This window comes from Diplotaxodon limnothrissa, linkage group LG6, assembly GCF_057381915.1.
Source record: "Diplotaxodon limnothrissa isolate DT_005_m linkage group LG6, D_limnothrissa_male_GT1.1, whole genome shotgun sequence".
NCBI lineage: Eukaryota > Metazoa > Chordata > Actinopteri > Cichliformes > Cichlidae > Diplotaxodon > Diplotaxodon limnothrissa.
The window spans coordinates 21,054,028-21,081,478 of record NC_140601.1 but is presented as its reverse complement, the minus strand read 5'-3'; the positions used below and the strand labels follow the sequence as shown (position 1 = coordinate 21,081,478).

General features: G+C 39.9%; 1 protein-coding gene and 2 pseudogenes across 1 annotated transcript; all 3 read right to left on the bottom strand.

Moving 5' to 3' along the window:
* Positions 1-5,371: 5,371 nt before the first annotated feature.
* On the bottom strand, positions 5,372-6,933 carry LOC146630490 (uncharacterized). The gene is made up of 2 exons (XM_085355887.1): positions 6,891-6,933; positions 5,372-6,123 (listed from the first exon to the last, which is right to left on the bottom strand). Exons 1-2 carry the CDS (start codon positions 6,931-6,933, stop codon positions 5,372-5,374), a joined length of 795 nt encoding a protein of 264 aa, XP_085212013.1.
* A 1,383-nt stretch (positions 6,934-8,316) lies between these two features.
* On the bottom strand, positions 8,317-10,981 carry LOC146630489 (uncharacterized; annotated as a pseudogene).
* A 5,413-nt stretch (positions 10,982-16,394) lies between these two features.
* LOC146630488 (uncharacterized) lies at positions 16,395-19,611 on the bottom strand (annotated as a pseudogene).
* Positions 19,612-27,451: the final 7,840 nt, after the last annotated feature.

The window sequence follows — 27,451 nt, the reverse complement described above, 5'->3', positions numbered from 1 at the left end:
GTAAAAATAAAGTAAACCATCTGCTCTAAACAGGTTTACATAGACTCAAGATTCATTTTATCATTTTCTTGAAAATGTGTTTTTGGGGTGTTTTGCAAAACTAACTTTCCTCAGTCACACACTTTTTTCCTTCAGTTAAAAAACTTGTAGATCTGGCATATTGATCGATCACAGGTTTGATAGCTTATCTCTGGACAGTCAGCTTAAAGAAGAATTTGCAAAGTTCATTGTATTTATTTAAGATCATTTTTGACAGCCACAGCTGTGACACATCAATGATTTTTATAAGATATTTATCACAGACTGACAGAACTACGAGAAACACCTTTTAGTTATCGTCCTTTTTAGTCGTCTGAAAAGTTCATATAAAAGCAGAGGTTTCTCTGTTTTAAAGACACAGAACATTTTTAAGACACAATCACACAAGTAGATATTTCAAGAAGACAGTGTAAACAAACATTTAGGGGCTGTGGTTTCACATGTTGCTCCACCTATCATGCGTTAGAGTCACCTTCCAGTAAGTTTCCAGGTCACTTACCCAGTATATGTACTCAGACTGGAACCAGTATGTTTGAGATTCATACAACCAGAAAACTGTCTCCTCTGTTTATTATGTGAATTCACACTATTGAGATCCTGTTTCTCTTTAAACTTTATTCTACCTTATTCTAGTTGCTCCGACCTTTGCTGGTTAACTACTCCCTCCGTTTTCAGCTGATTTCCACCATTTAAACTTGAATCTGTTCTGCTCCCTGTGCTAATGCCAGCTGTATCTTTTGGTGGTCATACCTTTCATACTTTTTGAGATATTACAGTTTTTGCCCGTTGCTTGAACACTACAAACCCATGCTTAGACTAAAGTAACACAACTTGAAGCTTTTGTTACCATACCTCAAACACATGTACCCCTACCTTAAACAAAAGCGCTGCTTTGCACCCTAGTTGCAATTATGCAACACACTTACTCCTTTATGCAACACACATGGTCCTGCATGCTACACTCTATTTCATACATAAGACACTTTGTTCACAAAATGAAATTTCAGGGTGCCATTTGGAAAACACATGTACCCAAAATACAAAACACATCGGGTAATTGCAACCACTCAAATACACACCTGAAGGCACTTACTTGTAAAAATGAACACCAATTAGCCAACTACAAAAAGCCCTCAGTTTAGCCAATTCAAGAACTTTGCAAGCATGGATGGAGGGAGAGCAAGAGGAGGAGGAGGAGGAGGATGAGGAAGAGGAGGAGGAGGAGGTCGAGGTCGAAGTTGAAGAGGCCATGCACGGACCCATATTTCTGATGATATAAGAGCAACTTTGGTGGACCATGTCATCAACCATGGCCTGACTATGAGGGAAGCTGGGCAGAGAGTCCACCCACATCTAAGCCGCTTCACAGTGGCATCTGTAATAAGAACATTCCGACTAGAAAACAGGTCTGTCTTCACCTCTCTACCTTCTACTCCACTCAGATGGTTTTTATAGCACTGTTCTACAGTATATACCATTACCATATCAAGTGTACAGGGTATTGCAGGGTGCTAATGCTCCTTTTGCAGCCAAAGTGGTAGTTTCTGTGAAACATAGCATGATTACTTATATTGAAGTACAGTGGATGACACAGTACATACAGTAAAGTACTGTAAGAAAAATAAGCAAAGCGATGACAATATGTGGTTGTATTTCTCTAGACTGACTCGAAGACCTTCTGGGGGAGGACGCCAACGCCTGTTCACACAACAGCAGGAACTTGCCGTTGTGGACCTAGTGAGGGCAGACAATGCCATCCGTCTCCACCAGCTACGAAAGCAAATACTTGCAGACAGGCAAGTGTTCAACAGCATAAACCATGTGAGCATCACCACCATCAGACGCATCTTGGGAAAACACAGCATCACCATGAAGCAGCTCTACAGAGTCCCATTCGAGAGGAACAGTGACAGGGTCAAAGGACTTCGAGCTGAATATGTACGGGTAAGTGTAACTGTCCTTTAAATGTACAATACAGTATTGGTGAAATCCAGTAGCAGCTGAATATGTACCATATCAGTACCACATGGATCCATTCTGAGAGCTACACAGGTACCTGTGTGATGGGGTTCTGTATGTGTAGCACTGTAGTACAGTAATATGTTCTCTTGGCCATGGATGGAGTTGCACAGCCTCATGAATTCATTTTCATTGATGAAGCTGGATTCGACCTGTGCAAAACAAGACGACGGGGTCGTAATGTCATTGGTCAAAGGCAATTGTGCACGTCCCAGGGCAGCGCAGGGGAAATGTCACATTGTGTGCCGCCATAAGCCTTCGAGGGCTTCTGCATCATCATGCAAAACTAGGTCCATACAATAGCCAACATATACTCACATTTCTAGATGCTCTCCATAACATAGTTGTACAGAACAGACCAGATCAGCCCAGGTTTGTTTCCATCAGGCTGCTCTGGTCCAGGCCTGGTTCTCCAACCACAACCAACTTGAAGTGGTATACTTGCCCCTTACTCACCATTTTTAAACCCTATACAGGAATTTTTTTCGGCTTGGAGATGGCGTGTATATGACCGCCAACCACATGCCCGCATGCCTCTTCTGCAGGCAATGGAACAGGCCTGCGGCGACATTCAGGTGACAGCAATCCATGGATGGTTTCGACATGCAAGAGGATATTTTCCCCGGTGCCTAGCGAGAGAAGACATTGCTTGCGATGTCGATGAGGTCCTGTGGCCAGACCCCAACAGACGGCGGGATCCATGAGCCCACGTATGCACAATTGTCATGATTTTTTGTGTTTACAGTATGGTGTTTTTTCTATTACTGTATTATGGTGTTTTTTGGGTTTTTTTTGCTTTCTCTGAATTCATGGTAAATGGCCTGCATTTGTATAGCGCTTTACTCAGTCCCTAAGGACCCCAAAGTGCTTTACACTACATTCAGTCATTCACCCATTCTCATGGTACTGCAATGTACAATACTGAGTAGGCCTATTTGTTGTTTTGGTTGTTTGAAAATGTGTCTCCTGAAAATATGCCTTCTGAATAAACAATGAAAGACTGCAGTGTTTTATATAAAGTAGACTAGTGTGCTCCCCCTGATCTGTAAGTGTTTGCATATGATGCAAGTATGTGTCATTTTGTCAACAGTTACATTTTGACAAAGGAATGTTAGGTTTTGACAGCAGAGTTTAGGTTTTGAGAGTTTCAATTTGGCACAGATGTGAATGGTATATTTCCCAGTGTTGTGTCGTGTGTACCCAGAGGTTGCCCTTTGTTACAAATTAAAGTCTACAAATCAATGACATCACACTGGCCTATGTTTATTCAGTCTATGATTACATGTCAGTGAGATCTTGGAGCTGCCAGCATGCAAAGCTGCAGCTTTAGAATTTAGGCTCTAATCCTTTTTTCCACCATTTTTTTTATTTTTCTTCTTCCTTTGTTTCTCAGACATGTATGTTTTTTTTTTTTTTTCTCCCATCATTTCCTCTTATTGTCCCTTTACATACTCTTTGCCTCGCTCCAGTCTACTGCCAGAGTTTCAGTATTTTATTCACTTAATAGCAGGACAGAATACCACGTGACTGTGGCCTTGTGTTATACCCTCTCTGCTGCAGTGATGCTGCAGACAAACACAAACATCGTGATCAGACATTTAAGAAAAGCCTCTTACAGATGAAGGTCTGTGTCTCTTGACCTAAACACATAATCAAGTTAAATCTAATTTATGTTCATCAGTGCCCCTCACACTGTAACTTAAAGTAATACATTTGTTACTGGTTAATTACAGAAGCACGTTTGTGAGCATAAAGATGTAAGCCTTGGACCATCGGGATGAAATGTGGTTGGGAAACTTAACAAGCATTGATAAAGCTTCATCAGTAGTTCGAACAATGCCTCAAAACCTTCGCTCACCACAGGTGGTTAGCAGACTGTGGTTGTACCATGCAGCCTAATAACATGCAGTAAATTGCAGGTTAAAGCAGTCTGCTTACACATTGTTAAACGAGGGAAGGGAACTAATGTGGCTGTCACATGACCCTTTTGTCCCATTTCATCCCAGCATTTGATTAAATTGCTGCTCACTACTTAAAACTGATCACATAAAACTATTTTTCTTCATCTTTTAATGATTACCAAAGTCTGTGAATCCCCAAATTGTTCAGTTGTTCTTTTTGCTCCCTATGAGGTCACTTTTACCATGTGACAAAAACAACACCCCACTGTACACACTTGAGCCACCAGCAACTTTATAAATCCCCAATAAAAAGCTGACAGGTTGCAATGATGTTCCAAATAACTTATTAAGAAAACAACTAAATACACAGAAAATATTATGAAAACTGGTTTATTTTATATCTCCTAGTTTGAAGTGAAGCAATAAAAACATGTATAAAACATCACAAACTGTAATATTATACAAATGCTTACGTCCTGCTGATGCAATGGAGACATCTTCCAGTGACAGTCTTCATCCGTGTGAGTGTGAGGAGGCTCCTAAACCCACCGACACAGAAGTGCATGTTCACAACTCCCTCTGTGCAGGTGGGGTCAGGGCCCTCCTCACCCTGGGTGAAGAGGGGTGGTGCTGTGGCCAGTCAGGTATGAAGTGCTGAGAGTGGATCTTTGGTCCTCTGTGCAGCTCTGTCCACTCTCAGCTGCCCTGCAAAGCAATAACACGAGAAAGACGTCATTTTAACACAAAACAGCATTTCCATTGTTGGTAGCTGCAGCATGTTGTTAAAATGCAATTTTAAACTCAACATATACACACAATAACTATAACTAAACTTAAACCTACAGTACTGTAGGACGATGATTTACACCAGCTATTGGAAGGATTTAGTCTTCAAGACAGTTTGTAGCCAATGTGAGGTGATAACTTACATAGCTGGAACACAGCACCACTCTCCAGTTTGTCATTTGGTCATCCATCCTTCTCATCGGGTTGGGGTAAGGCTGTCTTCTGGGTGGAGTATCTCTCTGTGTTAGCTCGGTCCTGGGCGTTGAGTGTCTGAAGTGCTGAATGCTGGGAGAGGACAAGTGTAAAGCACCTGAAGACAAAAAGACAAAGAGAAAAGCATGAATTCACAGATCACAGAGTTGTTCACTTTACTTTTCTTCTGTTATGTGTTTTTACCTTACCTCTGATCCCTGAGCCACAGGCTATACCTTATGTAAAAACAAGAGACTACAGTCAGTTCACGACATCATTTTAAACCTTTTCTACTTATTTGTGTTGACATTAAGTACGGACTTACCTTTGTCCTGCATGGTGAGCTAGAGCTTGAGAAAAAAATGTTAGTCATTTACAAACACTGCAAAGGCCAACTTAAACATTTAAAGCTTAAAAACAAGTTCTAACATAATCTAGTCAGAGTCGCTGTCATCAAGTGAAAGGTTAAAAGGCCTTTCCCAGAAGCGTCTGACACCAACAGAACCCGAGGATGTTGAAGGGCCATAAAACGTGTCATCACTTACCTTGCACCTCTTTGCACTTACCTCATCAGTGCAGGTGTCGTCTCCGCTTCTCTTTGCTGAGGAGGTGAGAGCTGAGGTTGAAGGAGAAGCTGAGAGAGTAGCGGAAGAAGGAGCAGGAGAGGAAGGAGCTGAGGGAGCAGGGGAGGAAGCAGCTAAGGGAGCAGGAGAGGAAGCAGGAGAAGCTAAAGGATCACCAACCGGGAAGAGTGGGGCGTTGGCCTGGCCGAAAGGCGGCATGGCGAACGGGGCAGCACCTGGAGCAATAGGATGTTGCCAATCGTGCCAAAACGGCTCTGGAGGGAGCTCCTGGATGAGAGGGGAATCAGCTCTCTCATCCATGGTGTCATACCCCGAGTCGTCACTAGGCCAATCGGCCCACTCTTCTGAGTTGTTCCAGTCAGAGGAATTGTCAGTGTCTTCACTCACCTCTTCGACGTCCTCAGGTATGTAGGGAGGGTACTCACCTTCCTCTTCACTGTCATCAGGATCCTGTGCTTCAGGAGAAGAGGGTGAGGATGGGAGAGGGATATACTCACCATACTCACCTTCACTGACACGCTCGGTATCAGAGTCATCCAGGATCCTGATGACCTCTGGAAGGCCTTCTTCTGCAGGACGCTCAACCACGTAGTCGAGACGACCTGTGAGGAAACAAGTTTAAAATAACATTAAGAATGTAATAAACATCAAGTGCTAAAGGAACAGAGCTACATCTGTTAGTTTGAGCAGACGATGAGAGAAAAGCATTTTAGGCTACATTTATGTCAGACTGAATGACACTTCTACTTGTTCATGCAAGCAAAAAACAGCTAAGTCAACTAAGTTCACATCATTAACTGCTATATAATAAGATATAGTAGTGGCATAACATAAGGATACCATTATTACTACTGTACTATGATTACTGTTTTCATATTCTTTTTTATATTCATTTATTTTTGTTATTTTTTATTATCATGTTTTGTAGCAGGGGAAAAGTTATAGTTTATTTCAATAAAGCCTTTGATCCAAGAAGAACAGGATGTTAGGAGGGGACCGGGATCTGGTGTGTTTACACCTGTGTGTTCTGACGTCATGACATGCTGAAGATGCTGTTACCACAGAGACTGATTTTGGGGCATTTTACAAATTTTAGTCCGTTAAGCTATTTTTAACCAAATCATTAAAAAAGTGTCAAATTTGAAGCCTTCAAATCAAAGTAACACCTTTTTTTTCAAATTCATACACCAGTCGTTAATAATTTCTACACCTCTCCCGGAAAATTTAAAGCATACAAACAATTTACGGGGAAAAATATTGGAATAAGCATATTTTGATAACATTAAAACTTGATATTCACACTGGAACTTATTAAATTATTACAGTCATTTAGTAGCTCTTAAAATAACTGAAGAAATGTTAAAAGTACCTGCAGCTAAGTCCAGGGGGCTGTCGAGTCCACGACGAGCCATCTTCAGGCTTTGCTGTATGAAAAACAAGTACAAACAATCCAAAGATGAAATACTTGTTGTGGCGAGCAAGTCAAATCCGCTTTCAGTAAATATTTTCCCGAAAACTTAACTTTCCACAGGCTGAGGTTGGAGCAGGTCAAAACAAGTCCAATAGCAAGTGTAAAGGGACGAATGGAACCTTGTGCAGCATTTATATACCCTCCGCAGGCCATGGTTACGGTTGCCAACAGTTTTCTTTTAAAAGCTAACAATAACTTAGCGTTCTCGCTACTCACTATGCTGTTAAACAGCTATATGTTAGCAATGACAACATCGTCCTCAGAAGCCTCACTTTCTTGTGGGGTCCTCAAGGAGTCCAATCTTGGTCCAGTTCTCTTTTCTATTTATATGCTCCCCATGGGTTCAATTTTTTGAAAAACATGGGATCTCATTCCATTGCTATGCAGACAACTCACAGATTTACCTGCCACTGAAACGTGAATCTGTGAGTCGTCTGAAGGGTTTGCTAGATTGTTTGGAGGATGTTGAGGATGGCATGGATGGCTTTTAACTTCCTTAACCTAAATGAACAGAAAACAGAGGTGATTGTGTTTGGTCCCTGTGACCGCTGTGACTTTGGCCCTTTAGGAATTCATAATAATAATAATAAAAACCTTTGCAAGGAACCTAGGAGTGTTTTTTTTTACTCTAATCTAATGTTTGATAAACAGATTAATGCTGCCTTTGCTGTAACTGCTCCTAAGCTCCCTTCACGTCAGGACTTCCCCAACATTGGACACTTTTAACTGACCATTCATCCTCCTCTTTCTCTCATTTTTTACATTCATCAGGTCCTCAGAGTACTCGTTCCATCTTCCCAACACACTCTTTTCACTGTTTAGCACATTTCCATCTTTATCCATCTTACTCCACAAATAGTCTTTTCCTTCGGGGCCGACAAACTGACAACTTTCAACATAATCCATTTGATTTCCAGCTTCAAACTCGTGATAATGACGGACACTCTCTTCACCCTGAAACAGCATTCATGAAATCTTCCTTCAAGATTACAACTACTTGATTTACAGTGGAGTGAAAAAGTCTTTGGCTTCTTCCTTATTTCCTTTTTTTGTATGTTTTTCACATGTGAAAGTTTCAGATCAATAAACAAATTTAAATATGAGGCTATTTAAAAAAAACAAACATCAATCATCCAAACAATTTATTCAAAAAATGGAATTTTGAAACAAGTGAGCTGTAAATACAAAATTGCAGTTGCACTAAAACACATTTTTGCATTGTCCAACTTTCTTATCTCTCGTCTGCTCTCACAGTGAGTCACACACATTTGTATTTACAGAGCACACTTTGACAAGTAGTCTAAACTCTGGGTGAAGTGTGTGATCACACCGAGTCCCAGCTGGTTTGAGGAGCAGACTGAGTCTCTGCAGGGTTTAAACTCAGTCCCTGGAAAACAGACACAGTCCAGTTATATCTGGATGAAAACTGTCTCTGTGAAGGCAGTTTTGTTTTTGTTAACACTCCCTCAGAGAGGGACAGCTGGTTCATGTTTATTTAATCCCATTATCCAAAGACACTTCTACATCATCATCCACAGTTATGGGTCAATGACAATATCAAATAACAAGATCAGAATAACAACCTTAGGATTATTGAGATTTGTACTTACTGTGGTTTCATCCATCTGAGTTTTGTTCCCTAAAATGAGAGAAGAAAGTCAATTTCAGTTTTGTTTTAAAATTCAAAATCATTCAATCTTAAATGTACCTTTATGTCTTGTCCTTATATTGACTGTTGCAGCAGTTATTAAAAGCGCTGCTAATCCCACAGAGACAACAATGAACCTCAAAGAAACAAAAAATCTGTCAAACACAAAAAATGTGATTATTAAAATTATTTGGTTGCAGTTTTCTGTTCCGTGTAAATTCCTTTCTTTTAAAAATGTAACAGCATTTTATTAATAAATGTGCAAATTTCTGTGATATGATTTGTATTTAAAAGTATTTATATACAAAGTTAAAGTGAGTTTTCATTTGCATATCATTTCAAAAGCTCAAATAAATTTAAAATAAACAGATATTTATGCAACCAGCTTAATCTTCAGTCCTGCTTTTGAAGGACTCTTCATTGTTGGGGTTGTTTCTGATTTTGTGCTTATTTCAGTTTTTCTGGCTGGATTCTTTGTTGTTTTTGTGTCACCTGAATAAATGAAAAAGTAAAAGCACAAAAGTTTTTCATGTTTCTCATCTGATGTAAACATGAGAAACAATATTCTACTTTCACACTTGAAATATTTAAGTAAATGTTTGATGTGATTTTACTTATATTAACAGCTGATCCTGATCTCACCTGTTTCCTCACCTGATGGCTGACGGTCGAAAGTAAACAGCTGCACTCTTCTTGTGTTAGTGTCAGTCACTTCACATTTCAATATTTTATGACGTGATGAGTATAAATAATTATTCTTCAGAAAAGACACAGTGGCAGCGCAGTGAGTCTGTGAAGTCACTATTTCTTTGTTCTCTTTGTCCACATCTCGACCTTCAAGCAGCCACTTCACTGCGTGATGACACTGTTCATATGTCAGCACAGAGCAGCTTAACGTCACCGTATCAGTGTCCTTATGTTCAGTCACTGGTGAACATAATGTAACAAAGTGAGACAAACAGAGCGGAAATTAGTCAAGTTATCTTAATCAGTTTCAGTATGATTATTGAGCATTTTATGTCCTGAAAATGTCATGATTCGGCCGTGTGGCAGGCAGGATGAGGACCCAAATTGCAAACTCACAGACACGGGGGATAAACTCAAAATGCAGCTTTATTGCTGACAGGTGATAAACAATAACGATGATACAAAAGCAATGCAAAACTACACTAAACTGGGAAAAGCTAAAGTAACATATACCGGAAGACACGGGGAGAACCACACACGGCACGAGGGAGAACGCGACGCCGAACAGAGGGAGACTCAGACAGAAATACACAGAGGGTAAACGAGGAAAGTGGGCACACACGGGGAACACAGGTGACACTGATAATCATAACGAGACAGGGCGGGGTGAACTGAACATGACATGTACAGGCACAGAGGTTCAGGCAGGAGGAGAGAGAGCACGGGGAAAACACAGACATAACGGGCTGGGGAAACATGAAACAACCACAAAGGGAGACGAGGGCTCATAAATACATAGAGGGCACACAGGGGGGAGAGAGAGCACGGGGAGAACTTAGACATAATGGGCAGGGGAAACATGGAATAAAACATAAGGAGAGACGAGGGCTCACAGATACACAGAGGGGCACACAGGGGGTAAAAGCCATGAAGGGAAAACACTTAGGGAACAACACAACAGGGCAACTCAGAAAACATGGCCTAAATAAGGAACGAAATACAAAAATACAAGGAACTAAGAATACTGGGCCCTCATGGCCCAGGACCATGACAGAAAAGATTTGAACTGAAAATATTTTGATGTAAATACTCACAGGTAATAACAGAGAGATCAACCAAAGACTGATGAACCAGAGTATGTGTAGATTGTATTTTGTCTAATTTGTATTGTCGACAATAATAACAACCAACATCCCCGACTGTGAGCTTCTTTATGAGCAGAGAACAGTTCACTGTAACTCAGTCTGTCTGATTTAGTTTTAGCTTGTTCACCAATCTGTCCAAGTGTGATCAGCTCTACGTAGTCCCATCACAGTTATTCTGCTCATCTATCACATTCACACAAGGCAGAGTGACGTCATCTCCAACTTTAATAAACATGGAGGCTTCAGTTACAGATACTGTTGAGAAGATTGAAGAGAAATATGATAGACATTAGAATACAGCACTTTTACAGTTAGAGTGAAGATATTTTAGACACAAGTTCATAAACAGAGCATGCTCAGCTCTCTTATTTACTGTAAAGGTTGTTGACTGTAATAATATGAACAATATTTAGTTTGACTGCTATTTAAGTGTTTCCTGTATTCTTACCTGCGATCTGAATCATGAGCATCAGACATGAAAACATTTGAATCCATCTGAATTCATCCATCGTGCTTCTCTGTCTCACTTCTTTCTTGTTCTTGATCTCGACTGTCACACCCTCTGAACTGATGACTCTGTAAGACTGTTTGTACTTCCTGTCATCAGTGAGATGTCACTTCCTCATCACAGCTTTAGGGACCCAGTTGTTATTTTTGCTGATGATAATGTTTCATAGGTTGAGTATGTCAGCTTTTCATGTGTCTGAAATTCATGATTTTTATAAACATAATTTATTGTAATGAGAAATCACATTCAGCAGGTGCACTTTGTGTCTATTCCCACAGAGCATTTGTGACAGACTGACAGTGATTTAAATACTGATTGTTAGGATGAATTGAAGATGATTAACTGATAAACAGAATCCAGTCAAGCTATTTGGTGATTGGACTCTGATGGCCTTCACGGCTGATTGGATTCCAGCTGATGAAAGAATTTAGGCAGGACCCCCCACAGTCCAGACATGGTGGTGGTTAAGATGGAGAATTGGATGGAGCGCTGAGTAACATGTCTGGAAGGGAGATTGAAAGATGAGCAGGGAGATTTAAAGTACATGAAGTGGAGGCTGATTGTCTTGAAGAAGGCCGGGAGAAAGACGATTGGACTTGACCAGTGATGTCAGCAATCAGCTGGACAGTGTTCGAAAGTGGAAGTGATGAAAAGCTCTGGCCACTAAACACCCAGGAAGTAGACAGAAGTGTGATTATAAGTCTTCCTCATTGTACTCGTGAAGGCTGAACTTAAGCTTCATGTGTTTCACTCCCTGAAAATAAACAGACGACTGAGGAAGTTGAGTGTGTGAAGTTTAAGATAAATGTTTCTATTAATGCAGCTTCTCTTTCTTTAAAATGTAAGAAAATGAAAGCACATAACAAGGTTCTGTTGAAGGGTCAAACACCTCCGCCACCACAGTTGGACTTTTGATGTCTAATAGATCATTTGATTACACAGCTGCAGCTACAGAACATAAAGCAGGTCTGAGACGCTCCTCTTCCTCATTGTTGAACTGAAGACGTTTCTGAGAACTGAAAGTGTTTTGGTGAGAGTGTGGCTACAACAGCAGCAGAGCTCATGAGGTTTGACTTTATAATAACGGACAGTTAAACATCAGAAACACAAACTATTATCACAATTGTTGAACGCTGACAGTATGAAATCGGTTTAAGGGTTTAGAGAGTTTGTGTTCAGTCTTTCACAGTTGTGTGAGGAGAGCAGGAAGGAGGCAGGACAGACTCAAACTATCTGTTGGTGTTTTATTGATATATTTAAAACAGAAATTGTGACCAAGCAAGCAGAAGATGTGTACCAGGGTTGTGAAGCAAAAGTTTCTGGACACATCTGTGCATCCTTGATTATAACTCCTGCAGCAAGTCTCCTCTCCTCTCTTTCCTCTGAGTTAAAACATCCTTTAACATGGTTTACTTGGTTTACTGAAAATGATTTGCAGCTCATGAGCAGGAGGACACAGGAGATGAGGAGGCACAAAATTGAAAATTGAGACAAGTCTTGGGAGTGGTGTCATTAAAGCTGCTGGTAGAGTGCTCAAAGCCTGCGCCGACCAGCTGGCTCCTGTGTTCACCAGACTATTCAACCTCTCCCTGACACATGCCTCTGTCCCTCACTGCCTGAAATTGTCAACAATAGTCCCAGTCCCCAAGTCCACCACCATCAGTAGCCTCAGTGACTACAGACCCATCGCACTGACTCCAGTGGTTGCAAAGTGCTTTGAGAAGCTCGTCCTAAAACACATAAAGGACTGCCTCCCACCCAGCTTTGACCCCCACCAGTTTGCCTACAAGGCAAATAGGTCCACAGAGGATGCAATTTCCACTGCTCTCCACTCCGCTCTGCATCACCTGGAGAATCCTGGGACATCAGTAAGGATGCTCTTCGTTGATTTCAGCTCAATACTATCATCCAAGACATTCTTATAGACAAGCTGGTAAACTTGGACTCCCCCCCTCCACATGTGCATGGATCAAAAACTTCCTCACAGACCGTTCACAGTCAGTCAAGGTTGGCAACCAGCGATCATCCACCCTGACACTGCTGTTGATCATCTATGTGCAATATCTCAGTCTTTCCATGTTCTGTGCAATATTTTTGGCTCATGTGCAATTATTTTGGTCCCAGTCTGTTTCAATGTTTCCTACACATACACCATGTATATAGTTCCACTCACATATGTATACATATACACTGTTTTTTATTTTATTCTATTTATTTAATTATTTATTTATTTTCCGCCTTCGTTGTATATTGGTTTCTCTTCTTACTTTAGCACCTTTGTGGTTCAGCTACCCAATTTCGCTGTGCAAGAAACTGCACAATGACAATAAAAAGCTCTAAGTCTAAGTTTCTAAGTCTCTAACAGGTGACTGTGCAAATACTGGAAAACTGAGGACCTCTGGCGGATAAAAGGAATAATACACAAAAAAGTGCTCAGACATAAACTGTGAGAATAGAATTTCACCAAATTAATAGAAATGCATATTTTCCAGATTACATTACTATAAAAAAGAATATTCAAGATATTGATTCAGATTCTATTTAATCATCATGAAAGACATGTTATAAAACTCATACTGGACTTTTGACACTGCACATATTTCACTTACACAAACTATAAAGGCATTAAAGGCATTTAACAACAGTCATATTATAAGAGAGGATTAAGACTTGAATACACATCTTCTATCAGATTAAAATAACAACAGCGTGAAACACAAAAACTATTAACATTGCTTTAAAGTTCTCATCTAGTTTATATTTACCTATAAAACCAGATGAGATGACATTGATAATATAACAGCAGTTTTCTCTGCTGAGTTGATGTTGCTGATCAGTGGCTGGATGACAAAAACAAAACATAATCAGAATCAGAAAAATGTATTAATCCCTAAAGAAATGATGTGGTTACACAATGATAATAACATCATAAATGTTGCTTTGGCTCATTGACCTCAGGTATTTGAATTTCTCCACCTATATTACCTCTACTCCCTGCAGCATCTCTGTTAAACCTGTCTCCCTCTCATTCACACAACTTCTCTCCAGAACACTCCTCCACCGCTACAGGCCGTCTTTCACCTGTTTCTTAATGTTGTCCACAAACATAATAGACCAGAGACTCCTGCCTGACCTCAACTGTCAACCTACCCATCATCATAAAAATGAGAACAAAATAAAGAGCATAGATTCCTTTCAATACTTTGGATTTCTTTTCTTTTGACAGAGGAAAAATTCAAAATAAGATGAACAGTAAAAACAGGTAATAAATAATAAAAATAGAAGCTAAGGAAGATCTTCAGAACACAAATTTGAAACTCAAATACAACTCAAAACTCTAGGACCATGGCACTGAATCCTGTGTGCTGTTCAATAGTCTAGCAATAGCAATAGTTTTAGTTGTATGTTTTCTATCCAGCCTTCTCTTAGAGCAACTGCTCATATCCATAGCAAAGAACTCCTGGTACCAATTATATTTTCATTTAAAAAAAGGAAAAATAAGTGTATTATAATGTAGCTGGGCACTGTCCCAAAAACTGGTGTTTCTTTAAATCTGTTGGACCCATAAACAATATTCAAGAATTGTCTTTCCATTAAATGCAAATTCATTTTTTTCAACAGCTTGAACTATGTTATTTTAAAATTGACACTAGAGCAGAAGTCACTGCATCATTTCATCATCAACACGACCTGAAAAAAGCTGTCTGATATATAGATAAAATAATAACAAACAAACAAACATATCACTAAACAAAACACCTTATCTTGGTTTTCTAGGTGTTGCTGATGGTGACATAGGAAACTTCAGGATCCACCTAAACAATGAAGAGAAAAACATGCTGACTCCTCAGTAATATCCATCCATCCACTTATCCTTTTTAGTGTCGCGGGGTTGCTGGAGCCTATCCCAGCTGTCATAAGGCGAGAGGTGGGGTTCACCCTGGACAGGTCGCCAGTCTGTCGCAGGGCCAACACACAGAGACAGACAACCATTCGCACTCACAACGCAAAACATGCTAGGTGTGTTTTATCATGATTCATATAATACTGATGATGGATTTTTAGGCTAATAGTTAGGCTAACACATATACCACTCATCTTTTCTTTCCTCACAAAACCGATAAATCCTCCACTTCTTTTAAGTGTCTCCCAGCGCAATTCTTAGCATATTTGGTTCCTGCAACTGGTCCGTCGGGTTATTGTCTCCCCAGAAACACGTTGTGCTTTTGGAAATCAGTTTTTTCCTATTTCCGTTGTCGTTTTTCCTCTTTTCGTTGTGTTTTGTGTGCTTTTGCAGCATTTTTCTTATTGCTGGTGTTTTCTTAAGTTGCAGTGGCCTCTCAGGGCCACCGTACAACTGAGTTGCTAGTCTCCACTATGGCCTAATCTCCTCATGTGTATTTAAAGCCCCAGTTTGCTTCTGTTCTTTGTTATGTTCTATGTTCCTTAGAGGCTAGTTTGTGACTTCCAGGTTTTTAGTGTTGCCTGAATTATTTTGTGTTTTGCATTTTGGCCTGCTAAGGTCAGCAATAAAGCTGCTTTTTGAGTTTAACATGGATTTGAGTTCTGCACTTGGATCCTACTTTGCCAACAGCTATCCTTGAAAATATGTCTCACTGTAATGCAACATAAACAACTCTTCATTCATCACTTTAATTTCTCAGAAATGATGTCTCAAGATATTGCATTTGTGTTTTGACCTCTTACTTCAGGTTTTACGATTCATGGTGTGGTCTACTGATTTTATTTTTGGCCTAACTTTCTTATCTTTTGGATGCTTTTTACAGTTTTCAAACTTGGCTTTTTCAGTTTTTTCAGGCATTCATTTAGAGCAAAACTAGTTGTGGGCAGATAACAAATGAATAGAAAAACATTTTATCTCCAGATGACATTATTGTAAGCAATAAAAAGGAAGAAACTGATACAGATTTAATGGTATTTAACGGTCAATAAACTCATGCTACAAAACCCATAACGGTCATTTAGAAATCTAAAACAAACAAAAGCCGAGCGCTACCCCCAACTCACTAATTGAATAAACAAGAAAAAAATGATAGAAAATAATAAGGCAGTTCTCTCTTTCTGCTTCAGTGCTTAGTTAAAAGTCAAAGTATCAACACACTAAATACAAAACTTGGCAGTTCTCTGAAATCACACACCCAGATCTGTCATAGATGGTTTGGAGGCCAAGGACGGGCCTGCTGCTGCTGTCAGCTACTGCCGGGGAGACTGCTGGAGAGGATTTTTAAAACAGCCACTTGATGATGGAACCAATCAGCAGCTGCCAGCAAAATCCAGCCACTGTGATTCAAAAGATGGCCAGAGCCGTAACAATAGGATTAAATCTATTAAACTAGATAAGATTATACTGATAATACAACAGCAGTTTTTTTCTGCTGAGCTGATGTTGTGGATCAGTGGTATCTGACAGAAACACCAGAGCCTCCAGTGCTTTCATACTTTATTGAAACATCAACTTTATCATAATGTACCTGTGAAAAACAAGCAAAAAACCCAAAACCAAATGTATCAGATTGTGAGACAAATAAATTGGCATTGTGTTTATTATTACCTGTGGTTTCAGTTATATTCTTTCCATTAGTTCTTAGTTTTCTTTTCTTTTGTGTTTTTGAGTGTTAGGTTGAAATTGTTAAATGTTACCATTATTGTACTGCCAAGGTCTCCCCTTCCTAGCAAGTAAAAACCCGGTTAAAGCTGTTCGTCTTGCTTTGTTCACGGGAACAAGTCTGAACTAGCGGGCCTGCTGAAGCGCAGACCCAACATTGAGTGTTTCTTTTCTCTCTTTATTTTACTGAGAGGAGAAAATGCACCACAATGACGTCCAACAAAACAAACGATATAATCTGAGGTTTTTTATGCAGTTATTTTCACTTTTATTTTGAAGGTTTGTCACATGGCTTTTTGTGTTATTGCTTCCTACTTTAACTGACCTTATCTGTGCTTTTCATCTTTCTCCCTGTTTTGTAAATATTCCAGAGTTTTCCTTGTCCCTTTCTCCTGCTGGATTTACTGGATTTTGTATTGTGTCTGTGTTTTTTACTTTTCTCTGTGTTTGCATGCGAGATAAACATAACTTCACCGTTAATTTATAAGCAGTGTTAATTTAATTTTCCAAAACTCTCACGTATGGTTTTTCATATCCTCCCAGTTGTAGACATCTGACTCTCGATTATCTGCTGAACCACTTAAACTCAGGAAATCCAAAATAATCTCATGAACATCATCTGCAGTTATTAGAAAATAACAAGGATGAGAAAAACAACCAAAAGACTTTTAACTTGCTGAGTTACTTACTGTGGTTTGATCCATCTGTGTTTTCTGACCTAAAATGAGATAAGACATTTTTTCTGTTTCAAATCAAACTTAAAAATCATTCAAATTCCTCAATATTAAATTTACCTTTAGTTCTGCTCCATGTGTTGACTGTCACAGCAGTGATTAAAAGTGCTGCTAAACCCACTGAGACAATAATGAACCTCGAAGATACAGAAACATCTGAATAAAAGAAAACATCCAAACTTGGCATTACATAATAAAAAAAATCAATAACTTTATATCAAACAAATATTTTAAAATAAATGTGATTATATCTCATGAAACATTTTCATTTTTTCTTCTTATGTCGTCCTTATTTAGGTTCTTCATTTATTTAATCGGGCACATTTAAATCGAAATTATTATGTTCCACTAAATATTATCATTAAAAAGGATTACAAGAGTTTACATGACATAAGGATGTGTTATGTAAGTACCTTGTGAATCATCCTTCATTGTTGTTGTGGTTGCTTCTGCTTCAGTTGTGTATCTCTTGGTTTTTCTTGTTGGTTTCTGTGTTGTTTTTTTGTCATCTGAATAAATGAAAAAAGAACAATCAAAAGTTTTTTCACATTGTTCGCGTGTTAGAAATACATCCATCCATTCGCTTCCGCTTATCCTTCTTAGGGTCGCGGGGGGTGCTGGAGCCTCTCCCAGCTGTCATAGGGCGAGAGGCGGGGTACACCCTGGACAGGTTGCCAGTCTGTCGCAGGGCCAACACACAAAGACATCATTCGCGCTCACATTCACTCCCGCATTCACACCTATGGGCACTTTGGATTAATCAATTAACCTATCCCCACAAGCTGACAGAGGCGAGGCTGCCGGACACTGGCGCCACCGGGCCCTCTGACCACCACCAGTAGGCAACAGGTGAAGTGTCTTGCCCAAGGACACAACGACCGAGACTGACGGAGCCGGGGCTCGAACCGGCAACCTTCCGATTACAAGACAAACTGCCAACTCTTGAGCCACGATCGCCCCAAAATTATAAACACAACAAAAGCTATTTTGCCCAAACACCTGAAATACATCTAATTAATATTTTAGCTATTTTTAGTTGTTTTAAACAGCTGATCGTGAGCTCACCTGTTTCCTCATCTGAGGTCTGACAGCTAAAGGTAAACAGCTGCACACTTCCTGTGTTAGCATCAGTCACGTCACACTTCATTTTCTCATATCTTGATGGATAGATATAGTGAGACTTCCAAAGGGTCACAGTAGTGGAGCAGTCAGTCTGTGAGGTCAGTATTTCTTTGTCATCTTTGTTCATATCTTGACGTTTAATCAGCCAATTCACGGTGTGATGACACTGTCCATATGTCACCACAGAGCAGTTTACAGTTTTTATCAGTTGCTTTGGTGCATTTCTCACAACAAAATTGATCTCTGCACCACTACTAAGGCTCTTCTCAAAACAATTGGTGCAAACTGCAAAACATGGTGGATAACTCGCAAAAGTGAGTCACCTCATCAAAAAGAAAAGTCAGTTGCTCAAAATAAGTAGTCAATGCTTCAAAAGCAAGTCCCTTAATCAAAACAGATAATATATTCATCAAAAGCAAGTACTTATATCAAAGTGTCAGGGCTGTCACAATTACAAGTCATTACACCAGCACCTTTGGTCACAAAATCAAATGGTTTGAACAGGTTCTCATTGTGACGGATTTCTTTGTAGGTGCTTCCCAATGACTAATAATAAAAAGATTAACCTGAGACAGATGAACCAGAGCGTTTAGAGTTTGTATTTCTCCTAATTTGTACTGTAGGCATGAATAAAGACCAACTTCCTCAAATGTGAGCTTCTTAATAACCAGAGAACAGTTCGCTGTAACACTCAGTCTGTCTGATTTGACTTTGTCTGTCCAAGTGTGATCAGCTCTACTGTTGTTTTGTGTCTTGAAACAAAGGTCCATTCAGTACTGTCACAGTTATTCTGCTCATCTATCACATTTAGACAAGGCAGAGTGACGTCATCTCCAACTTTCATAAAAATGGATATTTCAGTTTCAGATACTGTTGAGAAGATTGATGAGAAATATGAAAGATAAATTAGAATGCAGCAGTTTTACAATCAGAGCGAAGATTTTAGACTCGGGTCTGTAAACATGTCCCATATTTCCCTAAAACAACAGTACATGCTCAGCTTTCTTATTTACTGTAAAGTTTATTGACCATAGTAATACTGATAATATTTAGTTTTGTTGCTAATAAAATGTTTCCTGTATCCTTACCTGGAATCAGAATCATCAGCATCAGAGATAAAAACATTTGAATCCATCTGAATTCATCCATCGTGCTTCTCTGCCTCACGTCTTTCTTGTTGTCGATCTCAACCGTCACAGTCTCTGAACTGATGACTCTTTTTACTTCCTGTCATTAGTCAGATCTCACTTCCTCACTGCAACTTTAGTCATTTGTAGTTCTTTCTTCTTGTTGGTATTGAGTATGTGAGCTTTCTCTGAAATTGATGAATACATTTAAATATTAAACAAAGATGACACAAATAAACACAAAATGCAATTCCTAAATGAAGTTGTTTATTATTAAGAGGGGAAAAACCTATATGGCCCTGTGTTAGACCAAGTTAAATGTGCGACAGTGTCAAAGTGCTATAGACAAGGATGCAGGGATCAGGTCTCCAGGGAATCTGCAGGGAAAAGCAGGGGGAACACACTCACTCTCCTTCTGTCTCTCTTGGCGTCTCACCAGTCTCTCACTCCTCTCTCGTACCAGAATTTCTGTAAGGAACAAGGGCAGGTCCAGGGTGTCTGTACACAGGGAAACGACGTGTTAGCACAAGATTCAAAATCCAAGAGAACTAGATTACTAGTGTCCTAGCCAGGACTTCACTAACATGAGTCAAGCAACAATCCAGCAAAGAGCAGTCTAACTTCTTCCCGTAAGTAGAGGCTGGTTAATGAGACGCAGGTGTTCACCATCTCCCAGGTATGTAGGCCAAAGGCGGGAGCCCACAATGGCCTCCGCCCAGGCGATAGAGGGAGAGAAAAACAATACCAAAGCCCACTTGTAGCAGAATATTTCTCAGGCAGACGGTGACACTATAGTTTTTAAACATAACAAAAATCAGACGACGACTGGTTTGATTTAACTGTGGTGATGTTTAGATTGCTCGAGTTGAAAAACGTGTTGCCGTCCAGTTTGTGTGAAGTCAGCATTACAAAGCAAATGCAACAACCTATTAACAAAAAGTCCTTATATTTACTGTGATAGTTGACCTGCTGCACTCTTGGTCTTAAAGCAAATTAGTGTTGTTTTAAGCTTTAGAAAATGAGAAACAGTAATGTTAAATATATATGTATCACAATGGAGTGGACTTTGAGAGATAGTTTTATCTACTCTGCAGCATAAGCTGAAAAACCAAGGCAGGATCCATGAAGCTGAAACACGTCAGCAGAAGGAGGAAAAGGTGGTGAGGCAGGAAAAAGAGACTAAGAAGGTACCTCAGGCCACCAGGGTGGAGAGAGACTCACGGTTGAATTATGAGGTACAGTAAGCCTGAAAAGACAGGAGTGCTTCAGCTCGCTGTGTCGTTGTCAAAGAATGACAAAGAAAGAATCTAGTTGTCGTCCTGCAGAGGCAGCCCTCTCCGCCCATCCCAACCTTGCAGAAAAAGCTGGCAAATCTTGCGCCATCTAGGCCCTCCTCTGTTTTTAGCCAGCGCTCGTCTAGAACTCTGAGTAACTCATTGCAAAGACTGCAAATTTTTTCACATTTTGCCCTGTATGACAACTCTATAAATAAATAAAAATGCATTCACAGAATTGCTCAGTGTCAGCACCAAACCACCCACCACCCAATGAAATTCCCAGCCAGCAGGATAAGATTTGTGCAAATTATAAACCTTTATTTTCCTGATCCCTGCCCTGCCTTCAGTCCCCTGTCGTGCTTCAGATGATCAACAGGAAGTGTTCAGTTTGCTGTCAGCCTTACGTTGGTGTCTGAGGAAAGAGCGGTGACAACTGGAGGTTCAGATGGGTTGCACAGATTCACACGAGACCCACTACAATCTGGTAAACAGGTATTGCAGTCAGGCACCACTGAACAGCAGGGTAATGTGTGCAGGAATAAGATGCCAGAACAACAGGGATTTCTATCTTTTGTGCCAGGCTTAGAATCAGTCATTTAGAGACGCTGCTATGTTGAATTTAACCCAGTTAACCCCCAGATGTGGTGAGGCAAAGACACGATACTAACTCTGGGCTGTTAACGTGTGATCTTAATTTGATATTCGTAGTGAAGAATGTATTCAGTACAATGTTTTACAAGACATTTATTCATCTGTGCTTGTATTCAAGTTTACAGCAAATCATCTGAGAAATGCCTTTGAACTGGTGCCTGTTTCTGGGCTTTTCTTTTGTCACAAACTGCTCACAAAGAAGGACGAATGCTTTAGGAAACAAAAGCTTTGGAATGTATTCTGCAAGTACAGGTCAAACGTAATAGCCTCATTGTTTTATAGCAATGCTGAATTAACTTATGTCACTGCAGGACAGTGCAGCCAGTGGGGCTGATTGTTATAGTCACTGTGCACGACAAGAAAGCATTTGACATGGTGAACTGCTGCCACGGTTTTAGAGAGACGTCTGTTTGTTATTAGAAGTAGTTGTTCTGTTTAATTTGGGGTTTTTCTCCTTTGCTTCTTCGTAGAAGACGACCAATCTGCACATCGAGAAGCTGTCCTGTCTTCAGCTAGGAGTCCTTCTCCAGCTGCTGCACATGCTAACAGGCAAAACATCAGGGAGTAATACAAGCTTTTAATGCTTATGTGAACCACAGGCGTGCTTATAATGTATCAACCTGCAGTGAGACTGTAAAAGCAAAATCTTTCTTGATTTAATTTTCATTGCACAAATAATAACAGATTCAGGAATGTATTCAAGGAAGAGACTGGCAAAGAAAGAGTGGGATAGTCAGGGAGCTGAAGGAAGGAGTACTAAAAGGCTAGGTGCACAGCAAAGAGAGAGGTGTCACTGGCACAGGAAAAGGCTTGTAGTGAGTTGTATGTGAGGCTGGACACTAAGGAGAAAATGATTTTTAATGAATGGCAAGGCACATAAATTGTGCTGGAAGAGAGTAACCAAGTATAGAGATGGAAATGTGCTAATGTGAAGAAAGTGTGTTGAGAAGGGAGAAGGAGTACTTTGGACGAAAATTGAATTAGAGAAGGAAGTGAGGCAACTCTGAAGAGGATGGAGACGGGAGGCATAGAGAGGGTAGGAGTGAAGGCTATGATAAGGTGCGAAGAGAGTAACTGTGGTGCTGCATAAGAAAGTCCTGAGGGGCAGAGAAGTATGTGATGGGTTGAGATTACATCAGAGAGAGGCTCTGAGCCCCTTCTTGTTTGCACTGGTGATGGAGAGGCTGACAGATGAGATCAGGCAAGAGTCTCCGTGGATGATGTTTTCAGACAACCACAGAAAGGATTTGTGGATGTAGTGAAGGTGGACATGCAGGGGGTTGGTGTGACTGAGGAGGATGCTAGAAATAGAGAGATGGAGGCGGATGATCCACTGTAGCGACCTCTAAAGGGAGCAGCCGAAAGAAGAAGAAGCACAAATAATTCTAATCATGCTTTTCTTTTATTCTCAGTACTAAGCTATGTAAAGGAAGTCAAGGTTGTTTCCTCCTACAATCACTTTGGTCATGCTGTTCTTACAAGTGTGGAGGTGCCAGATGGTTTAGACTTGTTTAGATTGGTGCTCTGTCTCCCTTTATCCAAACTAAAACTTTGATGAGGTTTTTTATCTTCACTAAACACTTTTTTGCTTTGTGTTTATTATTGTGCTACTGCAAGTATTTCATATATTAGTCAGTTGATTGTTACTGTAGGGCAGCTCTAGGACAATCCCTGATGTGATGTAGCTTGCTTTTATCCAGCAGATACGACATCTCATGAGGAGGTTCGAACCCTGTACCCTGACCCTCCTGCTGACGCACAAAGTCTGGACATCCAGCAGCAGGCCCTTCTACGTGAACAACAGCACAACAGTTTCTATTTCTTTTAATATTGGAAGTCAGTTATTCATTAATGAATACAAATGGTGACTGAAGTTATTTAGACAGGACATTAAACAATAAACTTCCAATAAATTATGAACAATGTGTGACTGAATGTGTTCAGTGAAAGACTTTGAAAATATCGCAGCATAAAACCAGTGTAAAAGTACTCAGACTACTTTTGGGGGTATTTATTTGATGATGCAACCAGAAAATGTGCAGGTTGTGAGTTTAACATTTTCAACACTGGAGAAGAAGTACATGTACACAGACTAGCTAATGACAAACATTTTTTTTTAAATTAACCTTTATTTAAACAGGTTGTTCATTTTTCTGAGCTTATCTGGTGTCCAGTTTCGGTGGCAGTAGCATAAGCAGAGAAGACCCAGACCTTACTCTCCCGAGCCAGCTCCTCCATTATTTGGGGGACACTGAGGCATTCTCTGCTGAGTGCTGTGATCTCCCCAACATGTCCTGGGTGTGTCCTGTCTGTCCTGGTGGGACATGCCTGGAACATCTCACCCAGGAGGCGTTCAAGAGGCACCCTTGTCAGATGCCTGAACCTCCTCAACTGGCTCGTTTAGATGTAGAGGAGTAGCAGTTAACTCGGAATGAGACAGACAGCACCTACTGCTGGGGTGGGCCTACAGGAGGGAGAGCTCATGTCGTCTCTTCAGGACACATCACTGGACCCCAAGAAGCTCTCCCCGGAGCTCCCTTTGGCTGCTGGGGTCGGCATACGTTCAACTTTAAAATCACTCTTGGTTCTTGGCTAGCTTTGTGTTAGCATCCTTTGTGTACTGATGCTTGCAAGAAGCTAAAGTTGCTTTGGCAGAATTTTCTTTCTCATATATGCACACATAAGGAGAGAGATGTTTTATAAGCTTTAGTCATCACCGTGCACTTTTCCTGATTCACACAAAATACAGCAATCTGGCACCTTCCCACAGGGTCTTGCACGAGTATTAAACATGTTCATTTGTGCTTTGGACTGTCACCAGATTTCTTCTAGAAGTTTCTTGCCAGTCAGCAACTATCTTGGCAACACCACTTGAGTTTGTGTGTTGCATGCTAACATCCTTATCATATGTGTAATAATACTAAAGCTTCATCTTATGCACACACAAAAAACAAATATGGCTCCTTCGTGCAGGGTTTTCTGGTATGTTCATTTATGCTTCCCAATTTAAAAAAAAAAAAAAAAAAAAAAGACAAAGCAAAGTTCTTGCTTCTCAGCCACTGCGGCCACATCCTCACCGTTTTTTAGGCAGTTATATAAACATACTGTGAGTGAGTCATAAGCTTAAATACAATAGTTGAAGGAACAAAAACGTAATGTTTAAAAATACCAGTCAAATCTGATTAAAGTAAATAAATAATAAGTATACAATGTAGTTTTAAGACTTCTCAATGTTTCGTAACATTAATGTTCTATGAACTCGTGAGTCCAGAAATCTGAATGTCATGAAAAGTATTTATTATTCGTGTATTATTATTTTACAATACAAGGTTGTTTTTTTCCTGATACTTCATGCAAACCACATTTCTCCAGGCCTGTCCTAATCAGCTTACTCAGTATCACTAGATCCAATGCTGCTCCTCCAGCAGAGCACACAAAAGTAGGAGAGACCAGAGATGCCATGGCTTAGTTAGGAGACTGTTTGCTTCAAGGCCACTAGAGGGTGCTGCCATAAAACTACAATAAATGAATTGACCTTTTGACCTGCTCACACTCTTTTATGCAAAACCCTGTTGATGTTACACACACACACACACACACACACACACAAAGAGATTCTAGGTCTGACCAACCGTGGGCAAAAAGATGACAGTCAATAAAATTCTAAAATTTTATTTATAAACACAATGAATAGTAGTTAAAAGTCCAGTGTCCCATTTAGGTACAAAGTAAAAACACACAGTCCAAGGCCAGAGCCAGCTATGCCACAAAGCCAGTTGCACTCCACACGTTGTTCACTTCAACAGGGGTAGCAATTGTCCTCTGAGACCCACCACCCTGTAAGTAGAAAGCCTGCACAGAGCGACAAAATAAGACAATTCACTATATAATTCACAGCCCATCCATCCCAAACATATCAGATCATTAGAAGTTTTGTCACATTACATACCTGCACTGAGAGACAAAATAACACAGCAGTGTTTGTAATGTGGGCTATAAGTAGACTAGCATATCAGTGCAATCAATTACACCTGCCTCCAATTAGTCCAGCCCTTTTACAGTCATTGACTGGGTGAGAAAACATGAGCAAATCAACCCAAGAGACAAGCAGGAAGACTCTCTGAAGGCTCCTGTGGCTGCACAGGCAGTCTTACAATTACGAGGTTGGAGAGTTGTTGTTTCAAAATGTTCACACTGATTTCACATGCTCATTAACTCACAACCAGCTGACCATATATATTTCTGCTGCTGAGCTGCTTTTTGATGGAGATTTTCTGAATTTATTTTGCTACCATAAGAGCAGACTCCATGCTGAAAGCATGTGCACTGTCACTTGCAATGAGTGGCACTAATGACGCTAAATTTAATTACAGGTCATGGACAGCCTTCATAAATGCTCATATTACTCACCCACACTGAATTCCAGCACAGGTTCATCTGGGTCCTGACTATTTCCTGCAAAGTAACACAAACGTCATCAGAACATTAAGTCAGAGAAACAACATTTGGAGCTTTTGTACATGATAAATTATACTGCAGTAGTAAAACAAAGTCAAGCAGCAGTACATTTATTAAAATCACCTTCAGCTGTAATATTTAAACTGATTTAGTGTCAATTTAGATTATGTTTAGATTAAAATGAAACTAGTACCCTTGTAATGTCTTTTTAAATTAGAGGTAAATATTTGTATATTTTTTACATAATATAATTATATTTACTGGATTTTCTCTCTATTGTAGTTTAGTATTATAGTTATTACTTGTTTTTTATTGACTTGTCTTGTTTTTACAATGATTTGCTCTGAATGCAGCCTTTAAAGAAAAGACTATCTGTTCAGTAACTATCCATCAGACTGGGTCCATGTTACCAGCCAAATGGGTAATACTTAAAGTAAGTTTTGAATTACGTATATTTGGGTGTTTAGGTGACACTTTTGCAAAAAAAAATATATATAATTAGATTTAAAAGAACTAAACATGTATGTATTTAAAAACAATAAGTGTGTTAGAATTACTACAGCAACAGCTTGTAGCTCACTGTACTATTTTTGAGCACAACTTTGGTGCTTTTGCCTCATTTTTAAATCAGTGATCCCAGTAGCACAGTCTAAGCAGAGACCTCAGTGCTTGGCAAACAATCAATAGAATCAATATAATTATTAAAAAGAAACAAAATAAATGCCAACCATATAAAAAAAAACATAAACTTAAGGAAAAAACTAAACTTGATTTTGTGTCTTTAGGCTATTGTTAACAGCAAGCATGAGGTTAGTGCATATGTATTATTATTGGAAAGATTACTGCAAAGAAAAAAAGGTTGAACCAGGAGGGGGCGATATTGCTCTTCTTACCATGAGTTACATGCAGGCTATTACTTACCATGTCACTCACATTTATTTCACAAAACAGCTGAACCCACTTAATTCGATTTAATTGTATTTATGCAGAGCTGAATCACAACAACAGTCTCCTCGAGGTGGTATAGATTGTAAGGTAGAAAGTCTACAATTAAAAAGAAAAAACCTCAATACAGTGGGAAGGAACAACTCACTTTTAACAGGAAGCACCCTCTGGCAGAACCACGGTCAGGGAGGGGCAGCCCGCTGCGACCCTTTGGGGATGAGGAGACGAAAAAGGGGACAAAAGACACACTGTGGACGAGAGCCAGAGATGAACAAGAACTAATTATTGAATGCAGAGAGGTGTATAAACACATGGTGGGAATCCCCCAGCAGGGTAGTCCCAGGGTAACTAAGGGAGGATTCATGGTCACCTGATTCAGCCCTAGCTATATGCGTTGGCAAAAAGGTAACTTTGAAACTTAATCTTAAAAGTAGAGATAGTGTCCGTCTCCTGCATTCAAACTGGGAGCTGGTTCCACAGAAGGATGATCCCCTTCTACTTCTAAATATCCTAAAAACCACAAGGAAGCCC

What these genes read in the sequence shown, in the direction of transcription:
- LOC146630490 (XM_085355887.1), bottom strand. Translation starts at nt 6,933, where the DNA reads ATGGCTCGTCGTGGACTCGACAGCCCCCTGGACTTAGCTGCAG. An exon ending in CCCCCTGGACTTAGCTGCAG is followed by an intron (nt 6,124 to 6,890) that starts GTACTTTTAACA and finishes GTTTCCTCACAG; the next exon opens with GTCGTCTCGACTACGTGGTT.